Raw genomic sequence first — 27771 nt, 5'->3', positions numbered from 1 at the left:
CCTCTGAGGCAACTGGGCCAGGAGTTAATGGGTAGGATGGCCAGTTTATTTTCCCCTCCATTGCATACATTGCCGATTAGCTACATATTTCATTAATCAGACTTCAGATGCATACAAACAACTTCTCTTCTTCTGACACATATCGTCAAATGAGATATACTGCTTGATAATAGATGTTGGTGGATGTTGTAGGATATATATTACCCTTTAAATTAGTAAATATTAAGTATTTGCAAAAAAAAAATCTTTGTGAATATCCTAGCAGTTTCTAAGCTTTGGAAGTTTAAAAAAATGAGGTAATTTTGTTATTAGTCGGTTCATTTGTAACTGCTGACTGGAGACAGCTAGGTTTGCACAGCTGCGTCCCTCCTTCCACTTTGGTCCTAAGGAACGCAGCTCCATTCAATAGTTATAGGTGAACCGATCAATAACAAAATTTCCCCAATTCTTTTAAACTTCAAACCTTAGAAACTGCTAGGACATTCACAAAGGAAAATTTTTACAAACATATTTTATCTTTACTAATTTAGAGACTAATGTCCTTACGACATGGGACCCAAGGTTTGGTAAACGCAACGTTGGAAGACAGAAGACAAGGTAGGCGGACGAACTTGGATCAAGATACGGCCATCTATGGTCAAGAACAGCGAAAGACCGACAACAATGGAAGCTCATCACAAAGTGACTTGTAACCCAAGCAGTGACTAGTGAACAGTGGACCCTTCAATGTTAACCCAGACAGCATCTTAAAATGCCACCATGCATAATCAGGAGGCTCTTGCCCTTCACGGGATTTTGTGGCTAATTTTTAATTCTTAATTTAGAGAGTAATATATCCTACATCATCCAGCAACAGTTGAGAATCGCGTACCAATTAGGTACTCATTCATTTTCAACTTTAATATTAAAAATTTAAGATTTTTTTTTTTTTTTGGTTGAAAACATAATTTCTCTATAATGACTAACATTCATCATCTAAATACCGAAATTGCACTAAAAATTCTTTCTTATCGTTAATCAACAGTTAAAAACATTATTAGTTCCTCTAATAATAATTTAAGGCAAGGGCAGCATTTCATAATAATTATAAGATGTCCCTAAACTTTGTAACAACTTTATACATACGAAAATACAGCTCATGCATTTTGTCAAGACACTCCCCCACTCTTCCTACAGAGCTGCGCACGAGATCGGATGAGTCTACTTACGAATTATAGGGGAATGGGTTAGTTTTTGCCTTGAACTCTGTAGACATACGCCCGACCCTCCCTTCTACTCCTACCCCCTGCACAGAAACGTTGTTCCCGTACTGCACATCGCGAGTGTCTTGACAAAATGCTTGAGCTTGTACCTGGAATTGGCGTGGGATTATTATTTCTGCCATTATTGTTGTAGTTAGACAGCCATACTGTCTCTATTTGGCGAAAAAAAATAAATATCTTAGCCAAGATTAAAACGACCGATATAGTAGATTGTTAACATATTACAATAAGAATCCGAGGTCTGTTAGACTTACTGTAACTTGTAATTTCAGCTGTGATGGAAGTACGACATTAGTAAAGGAAGCGCCAACATGAGGGCGGTGAGGCATCATTCAAATGTGTCATTGTTTACGGAAGTGGAGTTTATTTCGAGGAGGGACTACAATGGCGGAGCTATGGCTGGAATCAATCCTCACCGAGTCTGTGGATCTTCTTTGTGTTACCAAGGAAGTGTTTGACGACAAGACAGTCTAGTAGTCTGGGTTGTTTGGAGGAGAAAAAGTTACAGGCCCTGAGGTTAACGACATCGAAGAACCCAAATAAAAACTCGATCTTAACGTCTTTGTACTCCCGTGTTGTATCCTGCTGGCAGCAATTTTATCCAAAGTGTCTCATAAGTGTTCTTTCTGAAATGAAAATATCACGAGGTGAAGCTGAGCTTTGTTTTGCATTTTAAATTTACAGCTGTTGATTTATTTGGAATAGACGGCCAAATGAATCATTCTAATAGCTGATACTCTACCACGAACTAACATTTGAAAAGGATAAAACAGTTGAAGATTTCTGGTTTCATGAAGATTCTTTCAAATATTGTGTTTTGTGGTTATGTACATCGAAAAAAGAATTACTATCAATCGAAAGAATGAAATAAAAGAACGAAGATTTTTATTTTTCGTGAAAATGTTTTCATCTTTAGTGTTTTGTGGTTGTTTACTTCTATAGCAAAATTTTATAATCCGGACAACAGACAAATATACAAAGTGTTCTTTTCGTGAATTTTTTTTCTCCTTTAGTGTTTCGTGTAATTATACACGTCTGTAACTAAATTTTACTAATGTATTAATAAGCTGTTAAAATATATCAGGTTTCAAGTACAAAAACTCTAGAGTAATAAAATCAATCTATGGCTTATTGCTATAGCAACAACTCAAAAGAAAAGAAGATCGTTAGCTCATTACGTTGCTTTTGCTACAGTTTAAAGTGAAGTGGAGTGATCTTGTAAAGGGTTCTGCCCAAAGGGAGCAATTCAGATCAGCATACAGTGAGAGTCGGTGAAGATTTGTGTCTTCAATCCCTCCCAGGGGCCCCTGTTGAGTGTCAACGGGAGGCGGTATGTCTTACGTTCTTCACCTCTCCGCAGGACGGAGGAGGGGGACACGGTGAGCCCCATGGGGCAAAAGCAGAGTATGTGCCCCATAAACGGCTGTCGCCACTATAAGAGTAAGTACTACTGTTATTTGCTCAGGGCTGAGAGAGCTTGCAAGGAGAAATGCAATCTGGAAACGCGAAGTGTTAATAATGAGATTAATGGAGAGTTAATTAAAAATAGTTACTTTATATTCATACATGCCGACTAATTTTCCAAAGTTTTTATAAAGATGTCATCAATACGCTCCTCGATAGATATATATATCGGGTACAGATCTCCATCTAGCTGCATTCATGAAGTAATAGGTATCGTAGAGTATATCAAAATATACGCTTTGAAAAGTATAGGCCTAGGGCTAATGAAATTTAAACTTTAAGGTAAATAATGTGCATTATTAAAAATTAACATAGCTATAGATAATATTGCTAATTATTAATTTACTTCTGAATATTAGTCATCAATTCCTTAAATTGTAATTAAATTACTTAAGGTTGGCACACAATAAACCGGGAACGGAAATGACAACGAGAACGGAAATATTGTTAAAATAAATGTATTTAAATGTTAGCATTCACAACTAACGAGGAAGTTTGCCGGAGCCCGGAAACGGGAACGTGAAAGTTAATTGTGAATGCTCAGATTTAAATACATCTATTTTAACATTATTTCCGTTCTCGTTCTCGTTATTTCCGTTCCCGGCTTATTGTGAACCAGCCTTTACTTTATCGTATATGGTTTGTAATTTATACTATTTTGTTTTAATTACTTAAATATATTGATCACTTTTTTCTTCTTTTCTCTGAATATCTGCACTACAATACTGAACCCCCGAACATGAGTGTAACTTATGTGTATTTATTTAAATTAATTTTATGTTTGAATATTTAATATGTTCAGTTATGTTTGATGTATGTACCTAATAGTTTTTCTATCCCCTTAATTATGTAATGTGACTTTACATCGCTAATAAAAATGTTCTAGATGTTAGGTAATGATACTTCTATTACTAAACTAGTTAGGTAATGGTACTACTATTACCTAACTGGTTGCGTAATGTGAACGACACATTAAATAAAATAAAATGGAATTGATTTCGCTTATTATAAACATCAATATGTTTACGATTTGTTGTATTATTACGATTTGTTGTATTAATTTCTGCAGTTGACGATGCAGAATTTTAATCATTCTCAATATCTGAATCCTCGTTTGAACTCATTTTAACAATGTTTATTTGTGCTAGTACTGCTGTTATTCTGTTACAAAAAAACTATTGTATTCAAAACTAATAAAACAAGCATAAACGAATCGCCTCTCGCAGGAAGAACCTAATAATAATACAATCACTTCTCCACAAAAAAGAATGTTCAAAACTAGTAAAAATTATACACTTACTTTTATTAGAAATTAATTTTTATCAAAGTACATAGATAAAACGTTATGTGATATCGTTGCTGCTTCTCCAAAATCCGCTGATGTTTATATATATATATATATATATATTTTTTTTTTTTTTTTTGCAGGATAAAGTAAAAAGCTTTGTGACTTTTAATTCCCTAGATTTTCAAAGCTACTTTCGGTATAATTTCAATCCTTACAAGAAAAATAACGAAATTATATCGAAAGTAGCTTTGACAATGCTTCTTTTTCTTTGTCCTGCAAAATCTTTTGAAAAACACAGCGAATTTTGGAGGTGCAATGACGATATACTTATCGTAACTTCACATTACAATACTCAACAGGTTATCAAACGTAAATAACTATTAATTTTCCTACTCTTTTGTGTTATAATTTCAATATTGGTCGTCGAATATTGTACAAATTTATATATGTATATATATATATATATATATATATATATAATCAGTAAGTAAATAGATATATAAATTAATAAGTGAGTAAAATAAATATATAAACAGAATAAATAAATGAATAAATAAATAAATAAATAATCAAATACACACAAACAAATAAATGAAATTTCGTCACTGTAAAAACACCTAGATTATATGCATAAGTCACCAGCATTTTTCTAAAAATAACAATTTCTTTATGAAGAAGTTATTATTAGGTTCCTTGGCTACTCACTAGTTGGAACGTGCTACTGCAATGGCATTTCTTATGTCTCGAGTACAAATTATGCTTGATGAATTTATGTTTCAATGTCATTTTGTCGTTCAGTAGGCTTTATACTATTTTTTTTTTTAAATGTGCTTTTGTAAATATTCCATAAGCTTACATGAACGCAGTTCTCCAATATGCTAATATAATATACGACTCTTTTCTTTATTATTTTGAACATGACTTTCGTTACACCTTCATTACTATTGGACTTATGGACTGACCCCATTATAAGGCACACGAAGAAATTTTCTAGTCCTTTAGGCAGCACTATATTCTATAATTTGTTTGTCTAGGTCAGTTCGTAATATTGTAGAATCCTTTTTGATTAATTATTTTATACAGTGAAATGTGTATTCAATTTTGTGAGAAGTGATTTTTTACACATACGCACAAAAAAAAGATAAATTGAAAGGAATCACATTCTCTTTTCCCTTTTATGCATACCAAATCAACCAAGATAGGAGACTATTACATGCTTTTTTTAATTTTTTACTTTTATCATTTAGGCCTAGGTACTTTCTGTACAGCTGTAATTATCGAAATGTTTAATTAAATTTTGTATATGTATGAATTATTTCTTTCATATACCAATATAAGTAAAGTAAAATCATTTCCATCACAGGCCATGAAGGCCCACGCGGTAGCGGGAGGTAAGGCTCTCACCTTTATAGACAATCGGCATTAACTGCAGTAGGGATGTTAGTTCTACGTGGCTTTACCCCCTAGGAAATGCCTCTGGTAGCCTACTCATTTCTGTTGGAGGCTGGGTAATGGGTCTACAAATATAAATACAAATTTAATGAAGAGGACAGTTATTCGTTCTAATTTTCTACTGAATTTTTGTTTAATTTGTGATTCAGTGTTACTTAATTTTAAGTTTGGAAAATGAACAAAATTTGCTCAGTTACTATGTATAAAAATTATAATATTAGAATTCAAATACCGAATATTAAAAGTATACTCAAGATATAAGGGAATAACAAAGTACAAGACCTAAAATAGTGAAGACACGCTTCATAGCATGGCAGGCCCTACATTATATGAGTAATTTGTTTAAACTGATGTGAAATTCAATGTATGTGTATTAATATTAAGTAATGCAGAGTTATAGAAGAATTGAACTGAAATTAGAAAGAAATCGCAAAAGTGGAAATAGTGAGACCGAAATCCAAAACATCCAAATAGTAATATGCAACGTCATGAATTCTTGTAATGAATGAGTTTCACTTGATGTGTGGTCAAGAACCGTGTTGATGGTACAATTGTAAAAGCGCTTTTAATAATATCTGACTGATTAGATTCTTTGAACTCTTTCTTCAATTTGAAAGTCATTTTCAGAGTTGATTTCAGATAAGTTGAAATTTATATTAAATTACAATTGTATAGTTTCACTCTACAACTTATCAGTCTTTCCCTTTATCTTTTATGTTTGTTAATTCCGGATCCCAGTGGTCTACCTCATTTGAGGAAGGATCATTTGAAATAAATCTTAGTAGTAATACAGAATTAATTTTCTGTTTTATTACATTGCAAAGTTATATTTCCACAAATATTTTCGACCTAAAAAGTCATCTTCAGGTGGAGAACACAATGAATGGTACACTGAACACAGGTGATATACAGTGAGAGAACATTTGTGCATATTATAAAATTGAACGTGTATAAAAAAAACATTCTAAAATTATCTGAAAACTAGAGTGGCTTTGAGTCATTTTGACATGCAATAAATAACATTTAATAAAACTTATAATATGTTAAAATTAGCCTTATAATGATAACCACACTTTAATTAAATCTATAAATATAATATAACCAATTTAGGTCATGTTGTATCCACATATTTGACATTTAAATATTTAGAATTTAAAAAATAACAGTAATTACCCGGCGGTGATACTGTGTTCAGATCAGAAAAGTAAATGAAGAGATAAAAGCATTGGCATTCTACTCTTCAAGCTTGTGTGCTGGTATAGATTTTAGTGAAACTTCTCGTTTCCAGATCGTGTTCTCTCCTTTGTATGTGAATTTTACTGATAATGTGTACATGTACCAGTGTATGAATGCTCTCAAGGAAGTTGTTTGAAGACGACAGAAACTCCCTGACATAGTCTGAAGAACTCGCGAATTTCGTTATTTCACATGGAAAATGTACTGACGTTTTATTTAGATAATCGGAATGGTTTATATTCCATAGTGTGCAATATTGTGACGCAGGCATTCGAACGCTGATAGTGTCCTACAGGGTATTTACGAATTTTAATTTAAGTGCTCCATTTCTTTCAGTAGCTAAATGTCATACCAGCGAATAGGGAGTAATAAGAATGGACACTGAGCGAAATTCCCGCCTCTGTTAGGTTAGTGTTTCATCCCACTTTGAAACGCTAGAGGTCAGTATAATCGAGCACCAGCGAACAGTAGAACTGCGGTGGAACAGCAGTCCCTATTCGCTGGAAAGCCTGCTAAAAGGTATTTCCGCTGTCGAGTGTTGGTGCGATATGAGCGTTAACTCTAGGGAAAAAGGTAGAACCTCACGCTGATGCCGGAACAGCTGGTTCGAAGGTCACTGAAATAACTCACTGCTACATCAAAGGTACCGACGCTAAGTGTCCATACTTGTAATTCCCTATACGCTGGCCATACTGCCTACATGTTATTCCTGTATTCGATACTGATAGATATTTTTCTTCGCGGTATTTATTTAATCATCAAAATCTTAAAATAAAGTAAAATGAAATAGAAAAAATCCCAGGCACGATAGCCTACATAGCTATTCTAAGGCTGACCAGCCGATTGCTAGTCTTGCATCCATGTGTCTTAGCAGAGGTAAAAGATCATCCAACCATTATGGGAGTAATGTGTGGTTAGTAAGATGATCTCCCTCATCCGTTATAGCTGGCTTACGAAACCAGATTTCGCTACTCACTGTAGCTCCTCTAATTCATCAAAAAGTTGGGTAGAAACCGGTCTCATACATTGACCGAAATTGCATGAGAATATTCCTTCTCTATGAAGACTCGAACCATCCCTCATTCTGTGTCGTTAGTCTAAGGCATGGTGTTGTAGACTACTCATTTAAGACACTGGACAATTGAGGGGCTTAGAACAAAAAGCAGGTAAGTGACGGAAACCTAGTTTCGAGGAAATTACAGTTAAAGTTCTACATGCAATGAAATATTATACACTAGTTTGGTGAAATGATGCCCATATAGCAGCAGTGCACAGTGTGATCACTTACCTGATTTTATCCCAAAGAAACATCCTTTTGGGCTATCACAACACGCACTTACCTCATTTTTTAATAATGTCACGTACCTGCTTTTTGTTCTAAGCCCCTCAATTATTCCGTAATCAAGAAAGAACAAAATGCAGAATTCTATACCTTCATGATGCTTTCGGAATGGACTGAAATGTGGAAAAAACCATGCATAGACATGGGATATTCCAAAAATGTAGAGTCTACACTGTACACGGACTTACAACATTATTCAACTTAGGAACCGGGATTCCCACTGTTAATTTTTGTCTTTGAACATTCTCTATAATTCTGTCTTTTTATATTATGTAACAAGTTATCTGTTTTGATCGGTTTTGCTACATAGCGTAGAGGCATTTCTTGAAATGTTGTTTCTAATAGCACACGGTAGCATATAATAATTTTTATAACAAGATTTCTTTTTTGTAACGGGCTATTACCATACTTTTCTCCGTAGGCGGTGGGTTGAGTTGTTTATACACATTTAGCCAGAATCACAGCTGTAATTAATGGGTTATTTTAAATGTATAGCAGTGTCTCTTAATTTATGGGTACAATATTAATGATAGGAGTTGTGTAATTATTAGTCAGTGTGAATGGCGTTTTGTATAATTAATATTACAGTAGTGGAAAACACAATAAACCGCTAATCAAAGTTAATATGCATATTTTATTTTATTGTAATGACTTCCATCCCAAACAAAAACAATGCAGTTTTAATATACAAACAGCACCGTCAATTTTACAGGAAATGAATCTAAAAAGTAACAGAAGAAACATAACATTAGTAAATTACTTAGAGAAAAATGAAATTCTCTCCAAACATCAGTATGGCTTCAGAAATAAATTATCTACGGATGACGCAATTATTGAAGTCACTGGTAAAATTATGCAGGAGTTGGATAACGGTTCTAAATGTTTAGGGATTTTCTTAGATTTAAGGAAAGCTTTTGACACGGTTAACCATCGTTTACTTCTGGACAAATTATTTGATATAGGAGTCAGGGGTATTGCGCATAAGTTATTTCAATCATACTTAAACAAAAGAACTCAGGTAACCAAAATTGATGATAATATCAGTGAAAATGTAAATATTGATATAGGTGTCCCTCAGGGAACAATTTTAGGTCCTATTCTATTTTTAATATATATTAATGATTTATTAAACATTGATTTGAAAGTACATAATGGCTCCTGTTATTCTTACGCTGATGATACGGTGGTGATTTTCAGTGGTTTAACTTGGGAGGACACTTATAAACATGTCAATGTAGGTATAAATTTGATCAAAAACTGGCTTGATGCAAATTTGCTATCTCTAAATATAACTAAAACTACTTTGGTGCCATTTTCTTTAACAGTCTCTGGATTGAACAAATTGAAATCACTTTCTCATTTAAAATTAATAATCCACAACTCATTTTGTAAACTCTCTACAACCTGTAAATGCCCTTGCCTGAAAGAATCTGTAGATGTGAAATACCTGGGAATTATTGTTGATCAGCACTTGAAATGGGATAGACAAATCACCTTTTTATGTAACAGGATACGTAAAACAATTTACAAATTTGTAAACCTTCGCCATTACTTGCCTACTCATGTATTACGTTTGGTTTATTTGGCTCTAGTTGAATCTGTTATCCAATATGGTATAACTGGATGAGGAGGCATTACAAAAACTGCTCTTTTTCCTCTAATTATGTTGCAAAAACGTATAATCAAAATTTGTTTGAAAAGGCGACTGGATTATCCAACAAATTTTATCCATTCTGAATTGAATGTTTTTAGAATTGACCAAATTTATAAATACTCTTTAATGAAATTCTATCATAAAAATAGAACGAAATTTGTAGCTCAGCCACATGTTCATAATACGAGACGAAATGAAATTCTTAAATTAGTTGAACCTAAATATTTCACATCTGCTGCTTTACTACACAGTACAAATTATGGTCCACGGCTATATAATTCGATAATAAAATTTCATCCAGAATTGACTACTTTAAGCAATGAAATTTTCAGATCCAGAATTAAAAAATTTATATGACAGACTTCCCTGTATATATATTATGTACCATGTATTGTAAAACAAGTTTATTTCTATCCTAAGTGTATTTTTCTATTTTATCTTGGTTACTATATCAACATGACCTGCACTAATTATACTAATAACAATAATTTAATATTAATCCATCAATCTAAACATCGTCTCTTTTTTCACTCAGTTATTATTAGTATTATTATTTACTAATTTTATTACAATCTTTATGTGAGCTTTTTTCTTAAGTATCTTGTCTACAAAGTATGTGTATCTATGTAACGGAACTGTCCCCGAACACGAGCTTTGCTCTTTCGGGGTATTTTAATGTAACGTTTTTATGTATATGTTATTATTAAATAAATAAATAAATAAATAAATAACGCCAATTGATAGTTGAAACACGACAGCATTTGTTTTAGCAAATTTTTAGTAGACTAGTGTTAGTTTTGTTCTTGTGATGAACTGACTATATCGGTACATTTTTTAATTTGTCAACTGTTGGAAACTGGATTATAGTATGAAATACGTCAGGAATTTCACTAAAGCGACATTGAATTAAATTTATTTTTAAGTATTATCCGTCTTTATTTATCAATGGATGAATACACTAATATTGTGTCTTATTATATAGTAAGGTCCGAAAGTCTTGTCTCCCCCCCCCCCTCTTGTTTGTATGTTGATGTGCATCCATTTTGAACATGTCATAGCAGATGTGTGACAAAGGTTGATACCTTACGTTCCAGCTTGTGTAGTGATCCAGAACATCAGTATGGCACCATCATTGTCGCGGCACAAAACGATGCGGCGCCGTGTCCTGTGTGAAATTTTCCGCAGCAAAGGCGGTGTGATTTCCCTGAATGCCTCCCTAACAGCTTGCTTCAAATCTTCAATTGTCTGCTATCGATGTTTCGAGAAATGTTGCTTAATTATTCCCTAAAGGGAAATCACACAGCCTTTGCCGCGGAAAATTTCACACAGGACATCTTTTCTTCCTTTTCGCCTGTTTTCTTGTCTTCATTTGTTTTTATTTAAATAATAAATTATGGTTTATTTAACGACGCTCGCAACTGCAGAGGTTATATCAGCGTCGCCGGTGTACCGGAATTTTGTCCCGCAGGAGTTCTTTTACATGCCAGTAAATCTACTGGCATGAGGCTGCCGCATTTAAACACTTAAATGCCATCGACCTAGGTCGGGATCGAACCCGCAACCTCGAGTATAGAAGGCCAGCGCTATACCAACTACGCTACCGAGGCCGACCTTTTTAGTTATCCTTATTATTTTCTCTTTATATTGTTATTTTTCTCGCTTTTATATTTCTTTCCATCTTTTACCCTATTTTACTTCCTTCTTTTCTCCCTCTTATAAAAAAGAGTCACATTCTATATAAAAATGATCACTATAAGATAAAGAAGGTTATGCATATATAAATCCGATTCTATGTTGGTGTACGTTATCTATTATTCTCCCGAGGTGGGAGCTGCTCTCGCATGTAGGCCGCTTGGGCGGACCCATTGTAGTACCCGGAATGGAATAGTATGCATGCTCTCAGGCACCGCGCTCTACAGATTCCATTGCGGGCCGCCTTCGAACTCACCTGCAGCCTAGAGAATCCCTTATCCCTTTCCGCTTAGGCATCTCCGCGGTCCTTCAACCCCGGTCCCGTGAGCTACCATGAGCCACGGTAGGCCTACATAGCACTACCACCAGCAACTAATGACCACAAACCAAGAGACCCAAGAAACTGAGTTGGTGATGATAATAGAGGGAAAGTGTAAATATGATAGCGGAATGAGTCCGAGGTCCAAACCGACAATAACTTAGCAGTTCTGTTTCAATTAGTTGAGGGGAAAACCTCGGAAAAGAACTTCACCAGATAACTTTACTTAGTCCACACCTGTGGAGTAACGGTTAGCGCGTCTGACCGCGAAACCAGGTGACCCGGGTTCGATTCCCGGTCAGGGCAAGTTACCTGGATGAGGTTTTTTCCGGGGTTTTCCCTCAACCCGATATGAACAAATGCTGGGTAACTTTCGGTGCTGAACCCCGGACTCATTTCACCGGCATTATCACCATCTCATTCAGACGCTAAATAACTTAAGATGTTGATAAAGCGTCGTAAAATAACCTACTAAAAATTTTTACTTAACCAGGATCTGAACCTGGGCCCGCCCGTTTCATAGTCAGACATGCTAACCGTTACTCCACAGCGACAGGCGGTAGACGTTATCTCTCATTCCTAAGCAGTCTCCAAATAAGTCGAATGGTGATATAACATTAACAGTGATAACTTTCAAAATAAAGACTTCCTTCTGAAATGTCTCCGTTCTCCGTTGGTGGAAGGTATCACTCATTCCTAACCAATCGCATCCGGTTTAAAATGAGTTTTGTTCTTTGGGGACAAGGGGTTGCGGCGAGTTAATGATCTCGCTTATAGCATCACATCCTTTAATGGAACCCCCACGCACACGCCCCATAGTCCCACTCCTACATCTGGACACTCCTACGCAAGAAGACCAGCTCAGTAGAAAGAGGGATGCGTGTCTCAGGAGTGACCAAATGACACGCATTGGCAACGCAAAGCGATGGCGGAGCGTTAATGAAATCTTGTCGAATCAAGTGGGTGTTTATATATATAACAAGTTATAGTGTCTCTTTAATTTCAGACTCCCCAAATAATAATCTATGATTCCTCGTACGTTATATTATCTAAATAATGATCTGCGGTTCTTCATAATTTACATTTCCTAAAGAAATCTTGTCGAATCTAAGGGGAATGTATACACAATAATTTTTTTTTATCTCATCGATTACATTCTCTCCAAATAATGTCTAATACCCTGTACTGTACATTCTCTAAATAATGATCTGCGATTCTTCATAATTTATATTCTGTAATGATACGGGACACTTTAGCAACCAATGTACGCACAACTTGACTATAGAGTTCCTTGAACATAGTAGACGGACGTACTGTGAATGTAAACAACGACATCATTGTGTTGCATTAGATTCTACTGTTCATAGTACAATCTAGTTACGGTAGAAAATGAAGTAGGATACATACCTCACAAGATTTCATATCCCTCGGCGACGTTGAAGGCGTTAGCGTTACTGTGAACAACCATGTACATGCTTGCAATTAGTTCGAAAAAACTGTTCTCTGTGAATTGAAAATAATGATGCCCCATACTGTACATTCCCCAGATAATTATCTACGATGCATCGTGATACACATACAGTCCAAACAGTCTATGATGCACTAAATTTATATTCTCTAAATTATAATCTATGATGCACCATAATTTATATAACCTGTCATTTGCCATAATTTACATTTTCGAAATTAATTATAATCTATGATGCATCGTAATTTACATTCCCTAAATTTATTATAATCTATGATGCACCGTAATTTACATTCTATAAATCTATGATGCACAGCAATTTGCATTCTCTAAATTGTAGTCTATAACTTAGGCATCGTAATTTACATTCTTTAAATCTATGATGTACAGTAATTTGTATTCTCTAAACTATAATCTATTATGCACCGTAATTTACATTATCTAGCGACGCTTATATAACCTCGGCTGTTGCGAGCATCTTTAAATAAAACATTTTTTTTTACGTTCTCTAAATCTATGATGCACAGTAATTTACATTCTCTAAATTATAATCTATTATGCACCGTAATTTAAATTCTGTGAATCTGTGATGCACAGTAATTTACATTCTCTAAATTGTAATCTTTTATGCACCGTAATTTACATTCTATAAATAATCTATAGTGCACAGTAATTTACAGTCTCTAAATCTATGATGCACAGTAATTTACATGCTTTAGATTATAATCTATGGTGCACAGTAATTTACATTCGTTAGATTATAATCTGTGATGGAATGTAATTTACATTCTCTAAATCATAATCTATTATGCACCGTAATGTACATTCTATAAATTGTAATCTTTTACACACCGTAATTTGCATTCTCTAAATTACAATCTATTATGCACAATAATTTAAATTTTTTAGATTATAACCTATTATGCACCGCAATTTACATTCTCTAAATCTATGGTGTAGAATAATTTACATTCTCTAAATTATAATCTATTATGCACCGTAATTTACATTCTTTCAATTTATTATGCCCACTAATTTAGAATCTCTAAATTATAATTCATGATTCACTTTAATTTACATTCTCTAAATAATATTCTAAGATTTGTCTTAATTTATATAATTATTCTTTAAGTTAATAATAATAATAATAATAATAATAATAATAATAATAATAATAATAATAATAATGATTTATTTAACCTGGCAGAGTTAAGGCCATACGGCCTTCTCTAACACTCAACCAGGAGTAAAGACTGCGTTACAAAAACACTACAAATTTACAAATTACACTACAATTTTACACACAAAATTGAATAAGATAATAATAATAATAAAAAATAAACAACAAATAAGAAGAAATCGGACATAATATATAACATACAGAAAGAAAGAAAAAAGCATAATAATATGTGAACAGCAGGTCAAAATAAATGAGGCATACAAAAAAAAGACAATTATTCATAATACTAATAATAATAATAATAATAATAATAATAATAATAATAATAATAATAATAATAAAATAAGAATATTAATAATGATGATGATAATAATAATAATAATAATAATAATAATAATAAAATAAGAATATTAATAATGATGATGATAATAATAATAATAATAATAATAATAATAATAATAGTAATATTAGTAATAAAATAGTGCAGTACAAAGTATACAGTGAATACAATATTTCTAAGTACACACAATAAGGAAAATTAAGATTATATATAGCTCAACTTATCACATTAGAGATATAACATTATCGGAAAATATGAAAACAAAAATATAAAATAAGTTGAATATCATTAGAACATAAAAAAAAATGTGAAAACGTGGAAACATGCAATACAACACTTGTCATAATAGTAAGTTAGTTTGGCAACTCGTCATAAGATAATTTTCTAACTTTGATTTGAAAGAATTCAATGTTCGGCAGCCCTTGACTTCAGGCGGCAGAGAGTTCCAGTGACGAGAGGTAGCAACAGTGAAGGATGAGGAATACAGAGACGATGCGTGAAGTGGAATTTCTAGCGTGTTATCGCGTTGTGATCGAGTATTAATATTATGATAGCGAGAGAGAGTATGAAATCGAGCGAATAAATAATAGGGGGATGAAGAGTGCATAATTCGATATAAGAGAGAAAGTGAGTGCAGATTTCTCCTCTCATGTAACCTAAGCCATGATAACTTCTTGAAAGAAGGTGAGATATGATCATAGTATCGAACATTACAAATGAAGCGGACGCACGCGTTATGAACACGCTGTAGTTTCTGAGCGGAATCAATCCTGAGATCACTGAACAAAACGTCGCAATAATCGAAGTGAGGTAGAATGAGTGTCTGTACCAGCGTCTGTTTTAATTTAGATGGATAATGATACAATCTTTTTAGTGAATGGAGAATAGAGAATGCCTTCTTACATGTATATTTAATATGCGTATATATATTATTCTTATAATTTATTTACATTATTTTTAAATAATAATGTATGATGTTCATAATTTATATTCTTTGCAAATAATAATCCATGATGCCACATAATTCATATTCTCTCCAAATAATAACTAAAGATGCTTCGGAATTGTGTCTTCTCTCTAAATAACTGTGTATGGACCTCCAGATGTTACATTCACTTCAAGTAGAAATGGTTAGAATTACAAATGTTACAGACAGACTTTGAAACACGCTGAAGGCTGGCGACTCCTCTACTTGTAAATCCAATATTATTATGTCTCGTCAACAAAGGTTACAGGATGTAAATTATATTTCCTAGCAAGTAGATGGTGAATACAACGTGCAAAACGCATTTCATGTAGGTATACATGCATTTTCCAAAGCGTTTTGTTGTTATGAACGTAATTGTATTTTCCTGCCGCTATTATGAAATCATGCACACTACTGAATAACATTGTTCAGACCTCAATAATTCTGTGTAGAGGGCATACATACGTAGCTCTCTGTATTAGCAAACACAACTGAAGGGCATCTGTGGGTGGAGCTATGCGTTGAATAGAACTCTGTTCCTCAACGGACCACAACATCACTGTGACATTATGGTCACGAGCGTCCACATTTTCAAAACGCTCTTTTATTTACAACTTACAATAGCTGTAATTTAGGTTGGGCTTCAGAAAAGAAAATGTATTGTGATTGGCTATAGAATATAGTATGAAAAATGTTATGTAATATCTAAAACGCAGACAGTTTCTGAAGTAACTTAACTGCTAGCGAAATATTTCTTCCTTTACTGTATGACGAAAGTATTACCTTCTGAACCAAACGTCCCATTACACTCCCGACAAATAGGCCTATAATATCATATTGAAATCGTCTACCTCTACTTGAAACGGTTGAAGGATTATCTTCGCAGTCAAATGTTAAATACTTCTCAGTACGAGATACAGTGAGTGGTTTCTATACGCAGACTTCTCACTACGAGATACAGTGAATGGTTTCTATATGCAGACTTCTCACTACGAGATACAGTGAGTGGTTTCTATACGCAGACTTCTCACTACGAGATACAGTGAGTGGTTTCTATACTCAGACTTCTCAGTACGAGATACAGTGAGTGGTTTCTATACGCAGACTTCTCACTACGAGATACAGAGAGTGGTTTCTATACACAGACTTCTCACTACGAGATACAGTGAATGGTTTCTATACGCAGACTTCTCACTACGAGATACAGTGAGTGGTTTCTATACGCAGACTTCTCACTACGAGATACAGTGAGTGGTTTCTATACTCAGACTTCTCAGTACGAGATACAGAGAGTGATTTCTATACGCAGACTTCTCACTACGAGATACAGTGAATGGTTTCTATATGCAGACTTCTCAGTACGAGATACAGTGAGTGGTTTCTATACGCAGACTTCTTAGTACGAGATACAGTGAGTGGTTTCTATACGCAGACTTCTCAGTACGAGATACAGTGAGTGGTTTCTATACGCAGACTTCTCACTACGAGATACAGTGAGTGGTTTCTATACGCAGACTTCTCACTCTCAGATGACACAAGTATAGTAATTACAGCCAATAACTCCAACACATTCCAATCTTCAACAGAGGAAATTCTCTTCAAAATACGTGACTGGTTCTCAGTCAATAAATTGGTATTAAATTGTAACAAAACTAACATAATTCAATTTAAATCCTGTCAAAATTCAACCTCGCAAATTTCTAGCGCAGTAATAAAATTAACAGTAGATCCCTATTAGAAACAACAACCACCAAATTTTTTGGCTTAAAAATCGATAATGTGTTAAGTTGAAAAAATCATATCAAAGAAATTACCCCCAAACTAAATTCAGCTTGTTTTGCTATTAGATCTATGCAAAAGATAGTAAATACCAATACCTTAAAAACAATATACTTTGCATACTTCCACTCGGTAATGAGTTTTGGAATAATATTCTGTGGAAATTCCGCAGGTAGTAAAAGTATATTTCTATTACAAAAATGAGTAATTAGAATAATAGTAGGTGCCAAATCTAGGGAATCGTGTAGGACTATTTTCAAAAAACTACAAATAATGCCCATGGCTTGTCAGTATATCTTTTCATTAATAATCTTCCTGGTATGTAATCGTGAAAACTTTGTAACTAATTCAACATGTACATGCATAAATACATGTAAAAAAAATGACTTTCATACTCCATCGGCAAGTCTATCATGCTATCAAAAAGGAGCGCGTTATATGGCAGTAAAAATGTTTAATAGCCTCCCTCTCGATATAAAAATGAAACTCAAAACATAAGATTATTTAGGACCAAATTAAAGAAATACCTAATTTCTCACGCCTTCTATTCTGTAGGTGAATTCATGACATTCAATAACACTTACGAAATTGATACTAAAACTATGTGTTGTACTAGTAGACTATATTGTAAATCTCGTCTGTATATATTTCATCTAGACTGTGACATACATAAATTAAGACTTTATAATAGTATTAAGTTTTTTGACTTGTTCCATATTCTAGCTGTAAAGCAATGTATGAATACCATGGAATGTTAATAAATACAATACAATACGAAAGAGACTGAGTGGTTTCTATACACAGACTTCTCACTACGAGAGACAATGAGTGGTTTCTATACGCAGACTTGTCACTACGAGAGACGTGAGTGGTTTCTGTACACAGACTTGTCACTACGAGAGACAGTGAGTGGTTTCTATACGCAGACTTGTCACTACGACAGACGTGAGTGGTTTCTATACGCAGACTTCTCAGTACGAGAGACAGTGAGTGATTTCTATATGTAGACTTGTCACTACGAGAGACAGTGAGTGGTTTCTATACGCAGACTTGTCACTACGACAGACGTGAGTGGTTTCTATACGCAGACTTCTCACTACGAGGGACAGTGAGTGGTTTCTATATGCAGATTTGTCACTACGAGAGACAGTGAGTGGTTTCTATACACAGACTTGTCACTACGGGAGACAGTGAGTGGTTTCTATACGCAGACTTTTCACTACGAGAGAGACAGTGAGTGGTTTCTATACGCAGACTTGTCACTACGAGAGACAGTGAGTGGTTTCTATACGCAGACTTGTCACCACGAGAGAGACTGAGTGGTTTCTATACGCAGACTTGTCACTACGAGAGACAATGAGTGGTTTCTATACGCAGACTTGTCACTACGAGAGACAGTGAGTGGTTTCTATAGAAATATAGTAAGTGGTTTCTATAGCTATAGCTTTAGAAACCGCTCACTATCTCTCGTGTAGTCCGGATTTCTGTGAGGCGGGCCTCATACCTCGTACCTCGCATGCGTCGTTCCAGAAAAACCAAGGCTTTAAGGCTTCGTAGAGAATATGTCGTTTCGCGACATACAGATACGTCGCAGCTATGACTTGAATTCTTCATCGGATCTCGATGCTTAATATCTGTCCTTGTGAATCTTGCGTTAACCCAAACGACACTTGGACAAATTCACGCTACAGGAGAGCGACATTTTCCGTGTCGTAGAATGTACCTATCATCTTATCGTTAATCAAATCACACAGAATAATACAACACATAATTTTAAACAACTAGGTATATTAATTACAAATGTTTTCTTAATATTATGAAGGGTAATTTATGTAAATGTGCTGCCAAGTGCATTAGAAAGGCGGACGTCAGTAGTCACTGGTGTGTGTATATATATGATGATGTGCTGTCAAGTAACTGAATATTGCACTTACAACGACAGAATGCTAGAAGGCCTAGAAAGCGTTGAATTTGCCACATTCAGAATTTAAAGCCGGCACAGATGATTTTGGACTAATCGGTGTAATTGTAGCTGAAAACGAATTTGAAATGTGTAGGCCTACAGTATAACACTACCAACTAACTTAATATTTCACGTACAGCTACAAAACAATCTCGCTAATTTATAACAAAAAAAAAATGCAAAATAATTTGTACAAGAAACGTTCAAAGAATCGGTGGAGTGAACTTGAAGTAGATTTATCTCTACAGCCACCACACAAGACATGTAAAACTAAACTTGGATGTAGTACAGTATATGAATTTTTGTCAGACTTTAGCCTTCTGCCCCACTTATTTAGCACAGAATGAATAATCCTGGTCAGAGATCGTAAATGCGCATCTAGTTCATGCGCGCATGAAGTTAGTAGATGTCGGTATAACTTAACAGATACCGTGTGACGCGTTTCCATGAATAATTGTGATGAATAGATGTATGACGGTGGAAAAAACTTCGCCAACCTCCAGTCAAGCGTGATGGCGTTAATGTCATGAATAAAAGACAAATAAATAAGAAAATCTTAGTCTTGTTTCTTAGCAGTCATTCTAAACCTAAGGACAAGTAAAGTAAGCTAAATTCTGCTGAGGTAGGAGAATATTTGTGGTTATTTTTAGGATATGATGAGAAGGTTCTTGAAATACAACAGCATCCGGCTGCAGTGATGATAAAAGCAAGTGGGTCTGTTTTATTTGCGGATAGTGTAAGAGGTGACGAAGGAAGCGCATGGTATTTCTAAGTATTGCTTTTTCCGTCAAACATCTGTACTCGGCCTACAAGCAGAGAAATATTGTAACGTTTGGACATGATAGGTTTTTCTGTAAACTTTCACGACACTCATGGTGCCATAGAAACAGATGAACTTCGTGCCTCGTGGTTTCCCACGCGGTCCGTCTCGCCCCGTTGTCTATTTAATGTGCGTTGAGATTAGGCCTACATCTCCCCCCCCCCCACCCACATACATTTCGACATTTTCCAAATTTTCTGCAAAAATATAGGCATAATATGGGAAAGGATGGATGTCCTTATCAAGGAGGAAAAGGAATGGACTTAGAAATTTATTAAGGGTGAGACAGTGATTCTGGATAATCGAACCATCGTTTGCGAAGCCTTCTTCAACTGATCATCATCGTGCCCACCACCGCAACCGTGTCCGTTCCCGCTACCCCCATCGCTTTGGTATGTGATAGCCTTAAAGTTTAGTTCCTTACTTACTTACAAATGACTTTTAGAGGACACGGAGGTTAATTGCCGCCCTCACATAAGCTCGCCATCGATCCCTATCCTGAGCAAGTTTAATCCAGTCCCTACCATCATACTCCACCTCCCTCAAATCCATTTTAATTTGATTCGCTCATCTCTACCACCCAAATAGGGGAAACTCGACTAATTCCGCAGTACGGATAATTCCGCAGTAGTGCATATATGATTTTACTGCGGCTTTACTATAGGTGAACGTAAGTTTTGAGAGGCTGTCGACAGGAGGCATGCCCTCTGCAGTGCTATAGAAAAAAAATTAAGGATATTGGTCGACACCTCTATCGGCAATACAGTGAAACATCGAAAGTTGGCTGTTTTTCGTATTTTGCTACACAGCTGTGAAGAAAATGAGCATTGATACATATAAATTGTTCCTTTTATGTTACTTTCATAATGTATTTCATAATTATTTACTACAGCGGAATTAGCCAAGTCCCTATTGCGGATTTATGCGTACTGTTGCGGAATTACCCGAGTTCTTTTTCAACTGTGATTTATCTACAACTAAATATATTTGCAATTTAATAGGTCTCTTTATCTCATTTGGTAATGAAAGGTTTCAACTATCTTGCAAATGTAACTAGGACATGAGTGATAAAAGTATAAGCAAAAAATTGACAAAATTTGAAAGTATTTGCAGCACCATACACGAAAGTCTAAAAAATAAAACAGACAAGAAACAAGGATAAAATTTTTCAAAACAATGGCCATGCATTCATTGCTGTATGGCAGTAAGAGTTGGATACTTACACAAAAATCTATAGCTATAATTTAGAGCTCAGAAATTAAACGTTTTAGAAGAACAAAGGGATGCACCAAACGAGACCAAATTAGAAAATTAAATTATGACAAGAATTAAGTTTTCAAGGAAAAATATCCAACTTGAATTAGAAATAGCAAGACCAGCGCTAAGTGGCACTCCACTTTTAGTGTTAATTTATCTCTTCTTGGAACGTAATGTTAAAAAATAATGTGTGTTGCAGTTTTTATCTTTGTGTGAAGTGAGATTAACGAAAATCCTCGAAGAAACTTTTATATAAAAGCACCTCCCCTTTATTATCTAGTAAAATGAAACTTAGGTTAACGATAATCTGAAATTATGGTTAAAAACGACTAAGAAAACTGAGATGATGTATAAAACATACACTTGCAATCTTATCACTTAAACTCTTACAAAATATCCGTCGACCCCATTAAGACGCCAGCAGTAAAATGTCAAATATGAGCCAGCGAGCGGAACAGTAAAGGAAACAGCATGCAATAAAAATAAACCAGAAGAGACGAATTTAATTTCACGTTGTTGCAGAAATCTCCGAGCTGTCTTCAGATACATACAGTACGACTGCAACTTGCAAACTAAAACAACCAAACTCCCTCTTCCTCACAGATTAAATTTTTACGAGCATGGAGATAAAACCTCTGAAATCAAATATAGTAGGTACTTACATTATTTTTCATTCATTACGTTTCTTGTACGTATCATAACCAGTACAAAATGAAGTACTGAAAACAAAAAGGAAACACTTCTGATATTACACATTATGAACCAAAACAAAATATAAGTTTGAGTGTAAACAGAAATTTACTGATAGCGAATGAGACGGTCGAACAACGTTATAGTAATTTGATATTCTGGAGTTCAGCATTTCTAACCAGGCCTTTGTGTTGCAATATACAATAAACCTTAATTCACAAAATGCCAACAAGTTTTCAACCTATAATTCATGTAATTTATTTTCATTTTGTCCATCCATCCATCCATCCTTCCATGCCTATAGGTACTCTTTTATTAATTCGTGTACTAGTTCGTTCATTCATCCATCGATCAATCCATCCATCCATCCATCCATCCATCCATCCATCCATGCCTATAGGTACTGTTTCATCATTGAATTCGTGTACTAGTTCATCCATCCATCCATCCATCCATCTATCCCTATACTCTTTTTCATCAATAAATTCGTGTACTGGTTCATCCATCCATCCATCCATATACTCTCTCAATTCGTGTACTACTTCATCCACCCATTCATCCATCCCTATACTCTTTCATCAATCAATTCTTGTACTAGTTCATCCAACTACTCATCCATTCATCCATCTCTATACTCTTTCCTCAATCAATTCGTGTACTAGTTCATCCATCCATCCATCCATCCATTCCTATTCTCGTTCAGCAATCAATTCGTATACTTGTTCATTCATTCATTCATTCATTCATTCATTCATTCATTCATTCATTCATATACTGGTTCATTCACCAGTCCGTATACTCGTTCATCCTTCAATCTGTGTACGCTTTCATCCACATGTTCACACACCCATACGTTATATTCGTTTCTTCATCTATCCATTGGTGTACTGTCTCTTCATTCATTCATTCATTCATTCATGTTAAGAAATCATATGAAGATATAAAAAAAAATTCTGCACTTATAATGTTCCCAATAGGCTCGTAGGATGCAACGTCTTAAGTGTATACAGTTCTTAAATGGCCGCTTCTACATTTCGTAATTCACCATATTAATTAACTGTGTGTGATTTAACGCCAAATCAGTAGACATGAGTTTGCATACTTTGTGTTTATTCGACGATATTTTCAACTGCTAATTATTCGCCAGAGCAGTGATGCTGGTGATGGTGGTGGTGAACAAGAAATGAAAGGCTATGAAGAAAAATAATGGAAAGAAAATGAGGTGCATTTATATATCGGGAGAAAACAAATGTTGAAGATTATAATCCCTTTTTACAGCATGGATAAATATACAATATCAGAGGCTGGTCACAGGAAGCAATTTAACTTCATTTCCAATGCTGACCCGGCTTCAGGAAGCTCCACGAACGACTGTGCACACATGAGCTTGCGAAAAAATGCTGTAGCTTGGTGAAAACTTGAAAAACATGCTAGGAAGAAATGAAATCAACTTGAAATCGTAATCCAGAAGTAATAAACATGTTTATGAAATACATGTAACAAGACGATAACATGCAGAATGGTGATATCACAAAATCACAAAGTCGTCTTTTCAATATATGTTGATCTTCTCTGAAATCCCGGATTAGTCAGCTCTGTGTGATAAGCCTGCAATCTTATCATGCAGAACGGAGTTCCCTGTGCAGTGTGAAGCCTGCGAAATCACTACGGAGTTCAGTAAGGAACGATGAGAAAAAACTGCGCTCTTTTCCACAGTAGGAATTAAAAAAAATTCATTCAGTGGCTAGTTTATTCTCGTTTTATGCATTACATGTTATCAATTACAATAAGCACTTTACAAAGGTTTATTAAATTAAATATAATAGCGTTGTTAAGCTACGACCGCAGTGCAAGTTATTTTCCTGGAGGGTGACTGGTGGTGAGTCGCCAAGTAACACACCAAGTTACCCGAAAGGCCCGTTTTTGTCACAGGCAAGGAGCAAGCCGCGTTGCCTTTTCCAAACTACCTAATCCATCTAGCTAGTCGTCAGGCATGTATCGAGGAAATCATTTGTGTTGGGTAATTTTATCTACCCACCCGCACATTGTAAGAAGGAGCTGATGATCTCGGCTGTTTACAAGCGGAAAGCGATATAGGACCCAGCAGACGGATTGAGGAAAATTTCCAAAATCAGCCCGTAACAACTCATTGTTCTTTTGTCCTTTTTAAATACCGTTCTGTAAATACGTTCTGAAGATATATTATGATTTTTACTGTAGCCTACAGTTTTTCATTCAGAAATGATAATTTCTTTTAGAAATTGTTTATATTGGGTTGATGCGAACGTTCGCAGCGTTTTTTCCCAGTGACGAAAGATTTATTTATTTTTGAGTTTCTATTTCTATTGTTTATTGTAGATGGCTTGTGTTCATGTAACGTATTTTAGATAGGGTGGTTTTTCGATTCCTCGTCTGAACAAGTCTGCTGGCTTGGAGTTAAAGAAGTCGTCAAGCCAAGTTTGTAAAGCATCTTTGTTATCACATAAGTTTTTTAATTGGCTATTTTACGTCGTCTTATCAACTGCTATGTTTTATCTAACGTCTGAATGAAATGAAGGTGATAATGCCAGCGAAATGAGTACAGGGTCCAGCGCCGAATGTTGGCCAGCATTTGCTCTTAATGGATTGAGAAAAAACCCCGGAATAAACTTTGACCAGGTAAATTGTCTCAGCCAGGATTTGAATCCGTGTTCGCTTGTTTCACAGTCAGGCATGCTAACCGTACTCTACAGCGGTGGACTCAAAGGAGTTCCCTCGAAGATTATTTAATGCAGAACGGAAAAGGTGAAAATCTGAGGGCACAAGATCGCGAGAATATGTGGGATGTGGAATCGCCTCCCAACCAAGTTCCTGAATAGCTGCTTTAGTCATGTTAGCGGAGTGCAGGCGTGCGTTATCGTGGTGCAGCAACACTTGATACAGTGTCTCTTTTCTTCAATTGCAGCCGCAATGCGTCTTGAGTTTTTGGCAATAAATTTCAGCAGCTATGGTTACATTCCTGGCTTCTTTATCCCGCCAGATGCATAACATCATCTTCTGTGTATGGACACAAACTTTTGTACAGATCTCGTATTATACCTCTACCCGTAAATTTCAAACGACTCATTTTACTCGTGGGCGTCAGAGCATAAAAAAGCATTGCGAACTTATCTATTACCCTCCTCCTCCTTACTGCAAACGTGACGTTGCACAGAGGCAGAGATATAATACGAGATTTTGTACGGGGTGTTGTGTATTGAAACGAGAGAACCATTTTCTTGCAATGATTTCTCTGACGGCATTCTCCCCCTACACGGCATACATGTTTCGAGCCGCCTCCGCTGCCTTTGCTTCTCTATTAAATTCAAAGAGAAGGATATGTTGTAAGTGTTCCTTTTTTCCACTTGACACTCCATCTTCTTTAGCCCAAGAATAGCGTACAGTTTCCTCAAATCCGTAAAATTCAAGGCTTATTTACAAGCGCAACATTCAAAATAAATGATAAATGACAAATGACAAAGGATAAACAATCTTCTAACAACGTAGTGTTGTGATGACGAACAAAAGCGTTTCGAAGTTACGCATCAATCTAATATAAGAAGCGCTCATTTCCTTGAAATAACATAAATCAAAATTTGGAACATCTCAATATTGTTTTTTATACTCCCTGCAATCTGATTGTAAAACTGAGAATAATACTGTATCCTATCTGCATTTAGACGTATGCTACGGGTGGGACGTATTAAGGGTGAAAAGTTCATCAGTCCGTGACAAGGGCGGCAGTTATGAGAGCGTCAAAAGATATGAATAATTAACCTGATCGCGTTAATGATTACCAGGGTGGGAGGTGTTCTAGATTCTGGCGAATTTAACCAAATAATTTTATCAAGACTCTTCGTCAACATATTGATTGCCCACATTCTAGTCCACACGGTGCGAAGATTAAATTTTACGCCTTTCATCCCTTGCTACACACGCTCGCTGAATATACGGGTATCAGCGCTCTCTACCGATGAATTGAAAATTTAAAAACTGTTAGACATATTCATATAAGCTGCTTATACAGAGAGATGAAATATTTCCACTACATAAATTTAAGCCCATTCTGTCGAGGTTTAACTAAATTATTTGTTTAGTGCGACTACTAGAGTAAGCATCAATTGCAGTGTATGATATAAAACTGCGAACGGGATGAATAATTAATATTTAAAGTCGCCGGTACTGTTTAAAGATAAAACTTTTTTTTTATTTTAACAGGAAGATGAATTTCTGACACGTCTTGAAAGCATTTCAAAAGACATTTTCATGTTTGCAATTGATATGCATGTATTATGGGTCTGTATGATTCGATGAATGAAAGTCTGTTCTCAATTATTCGATGAATAGGAGTGTCTCTGTATGATTGAATCGGTTAAAGAGTGTTTATGTGATTGGATTGATAGTTGGTTTGTTAAAAGAATGTATGATAGGATTAATGGATAAGTGTCAGCATGATTGAATTGATAGGTCGGTGTCAGCATGATTGGGTTGGGAGATGAGTGTTTGCGTGATTGGACTGATGGGTAGTGTTTGCGTGATTGGACTGTAAGCATGATAGGAGTGATGAGTGCCAGTATGATTGGATTGTCGGGTGTCAGCATGATTGAGTTGATAGTTGAGTTTCTGTATAATTGAGTTGAGAGATGAGTATCTGCATGATTGGATTGATGAATGATTGGGTTGATGGTTGAGTGAATGATTGGGTTGATGGATAACTGATTACGTGATTGGGTTGTTGAATGATTACATAATTGGGTTGAGAGATGAGTTTCTGTATGCTTGTGTTGGGAGATGAGTGTCTGCATGATTGCATTGACGGATGAGTATCAACATAATTGGATTGTTGGATGAGTGTCAACATGATTGAATTTATAGATGAATACATGATTAGCGTGATAGATGAGTGTCAGCATAATTGCGTTGTAAGTGAGTGCATGAATGGCTTGATAGACGAGTGTCTGTATGACTGAATTGATGGGCGAGTGTCAGCATGATTGGGTTGATGGGTCAGAGTCAGCATGGTGGATGCTTGGGTTGAGGGTGAGTGTCTACTATCTATTTTCTTCTTCCTTAGAGACGATCATACTTTGTGGGATAGAATGGAGGTACATTTGTTAGTATGAAGGTGGGTGTCGTGCTGTGTTACTACCCGACCACAATATATCAGGTACTTAGCTTTCTAGTATTATAGACTAGAGTTGAACAACGATCGAGAAAGCAAGACTAATTGCGACCGTAAAGGCGAAAACCCGCATGACAATGTTGCCTACGTCACGTCGTTGACATAAAGACTGCTTGTGAATGTTTCAAGACATTGGGACTTCGGGAGTGATAAACTCTCGAATGTCAAGCAACCTTGAATCGCCAAAATTGTTTATACCGAACTGAACTTTTATATGTTTTGGCAAATGTTACATAGGCTATATATAAATAATCAAGTAGCCTATTTGAATCATCATCTCTACCTTTCAGTGTATAATAATTCGTTCCCCAATCGTTATTTAATTACTAGGTTCTCATTAAAAGGCTAGGATATTTTTTTCGTATGTTTCAGATCAAGTACACAATCTCTCTCTCTCT

General features: G+C 35.4%; 1 protein-coding gene across 10 annotated transcripts in view; it reads left to right on the top strand.

The window, feature by feature from the left end:
• The window catches only part of LOC138712148 (dual 3',5'-cyclic-AMP and -GMP phosphodiesterase 11-like), a 1303168-nt gene that overhangs the window by 1008908 nt on the left and 266489 nt on the right, over positions 1–27771 (top strand). For 2 of the 10 annotated variants that reach the window (XM_069843624.1, XM_069843626.1), the window contains exon 2: positions 1535–2702. The exons of the other annotated variants lie outside the window; for them this stretch is intronic. In XM_069843624.1, the coding sequence (XP_069699725.1) occupies positions 2651–2702 (52 nt within the window). In that variant the 5' untranslated portion in view covers positions 1535–2650. The remainder of the gene's footprint in view (positions 1–1534; positions 2703–27771) is intronic. 10 annotated transcript variants of the gene reach the window in all.

This window comes from Periplaneta americana, chromosome 13 (assembly GCF_040183065.1).
Source record: "Periplaneta americana isolate PAMFEO1 chromosome 13, P.americana_PAMFEO1_priV1, whole genome shotgun sequence".
Lineage (NCBI taxonomy): Eukaryota > Metazoa > Arthropoda > Insecta > Blattodea > Blattidae > Periplaneta > Periplaneta americana.
The sequence above is the reverse complement of the archived record's forward strand: the minus strand, read 5'-3'. Positions and strand labels throughout refer to the sequence as shown.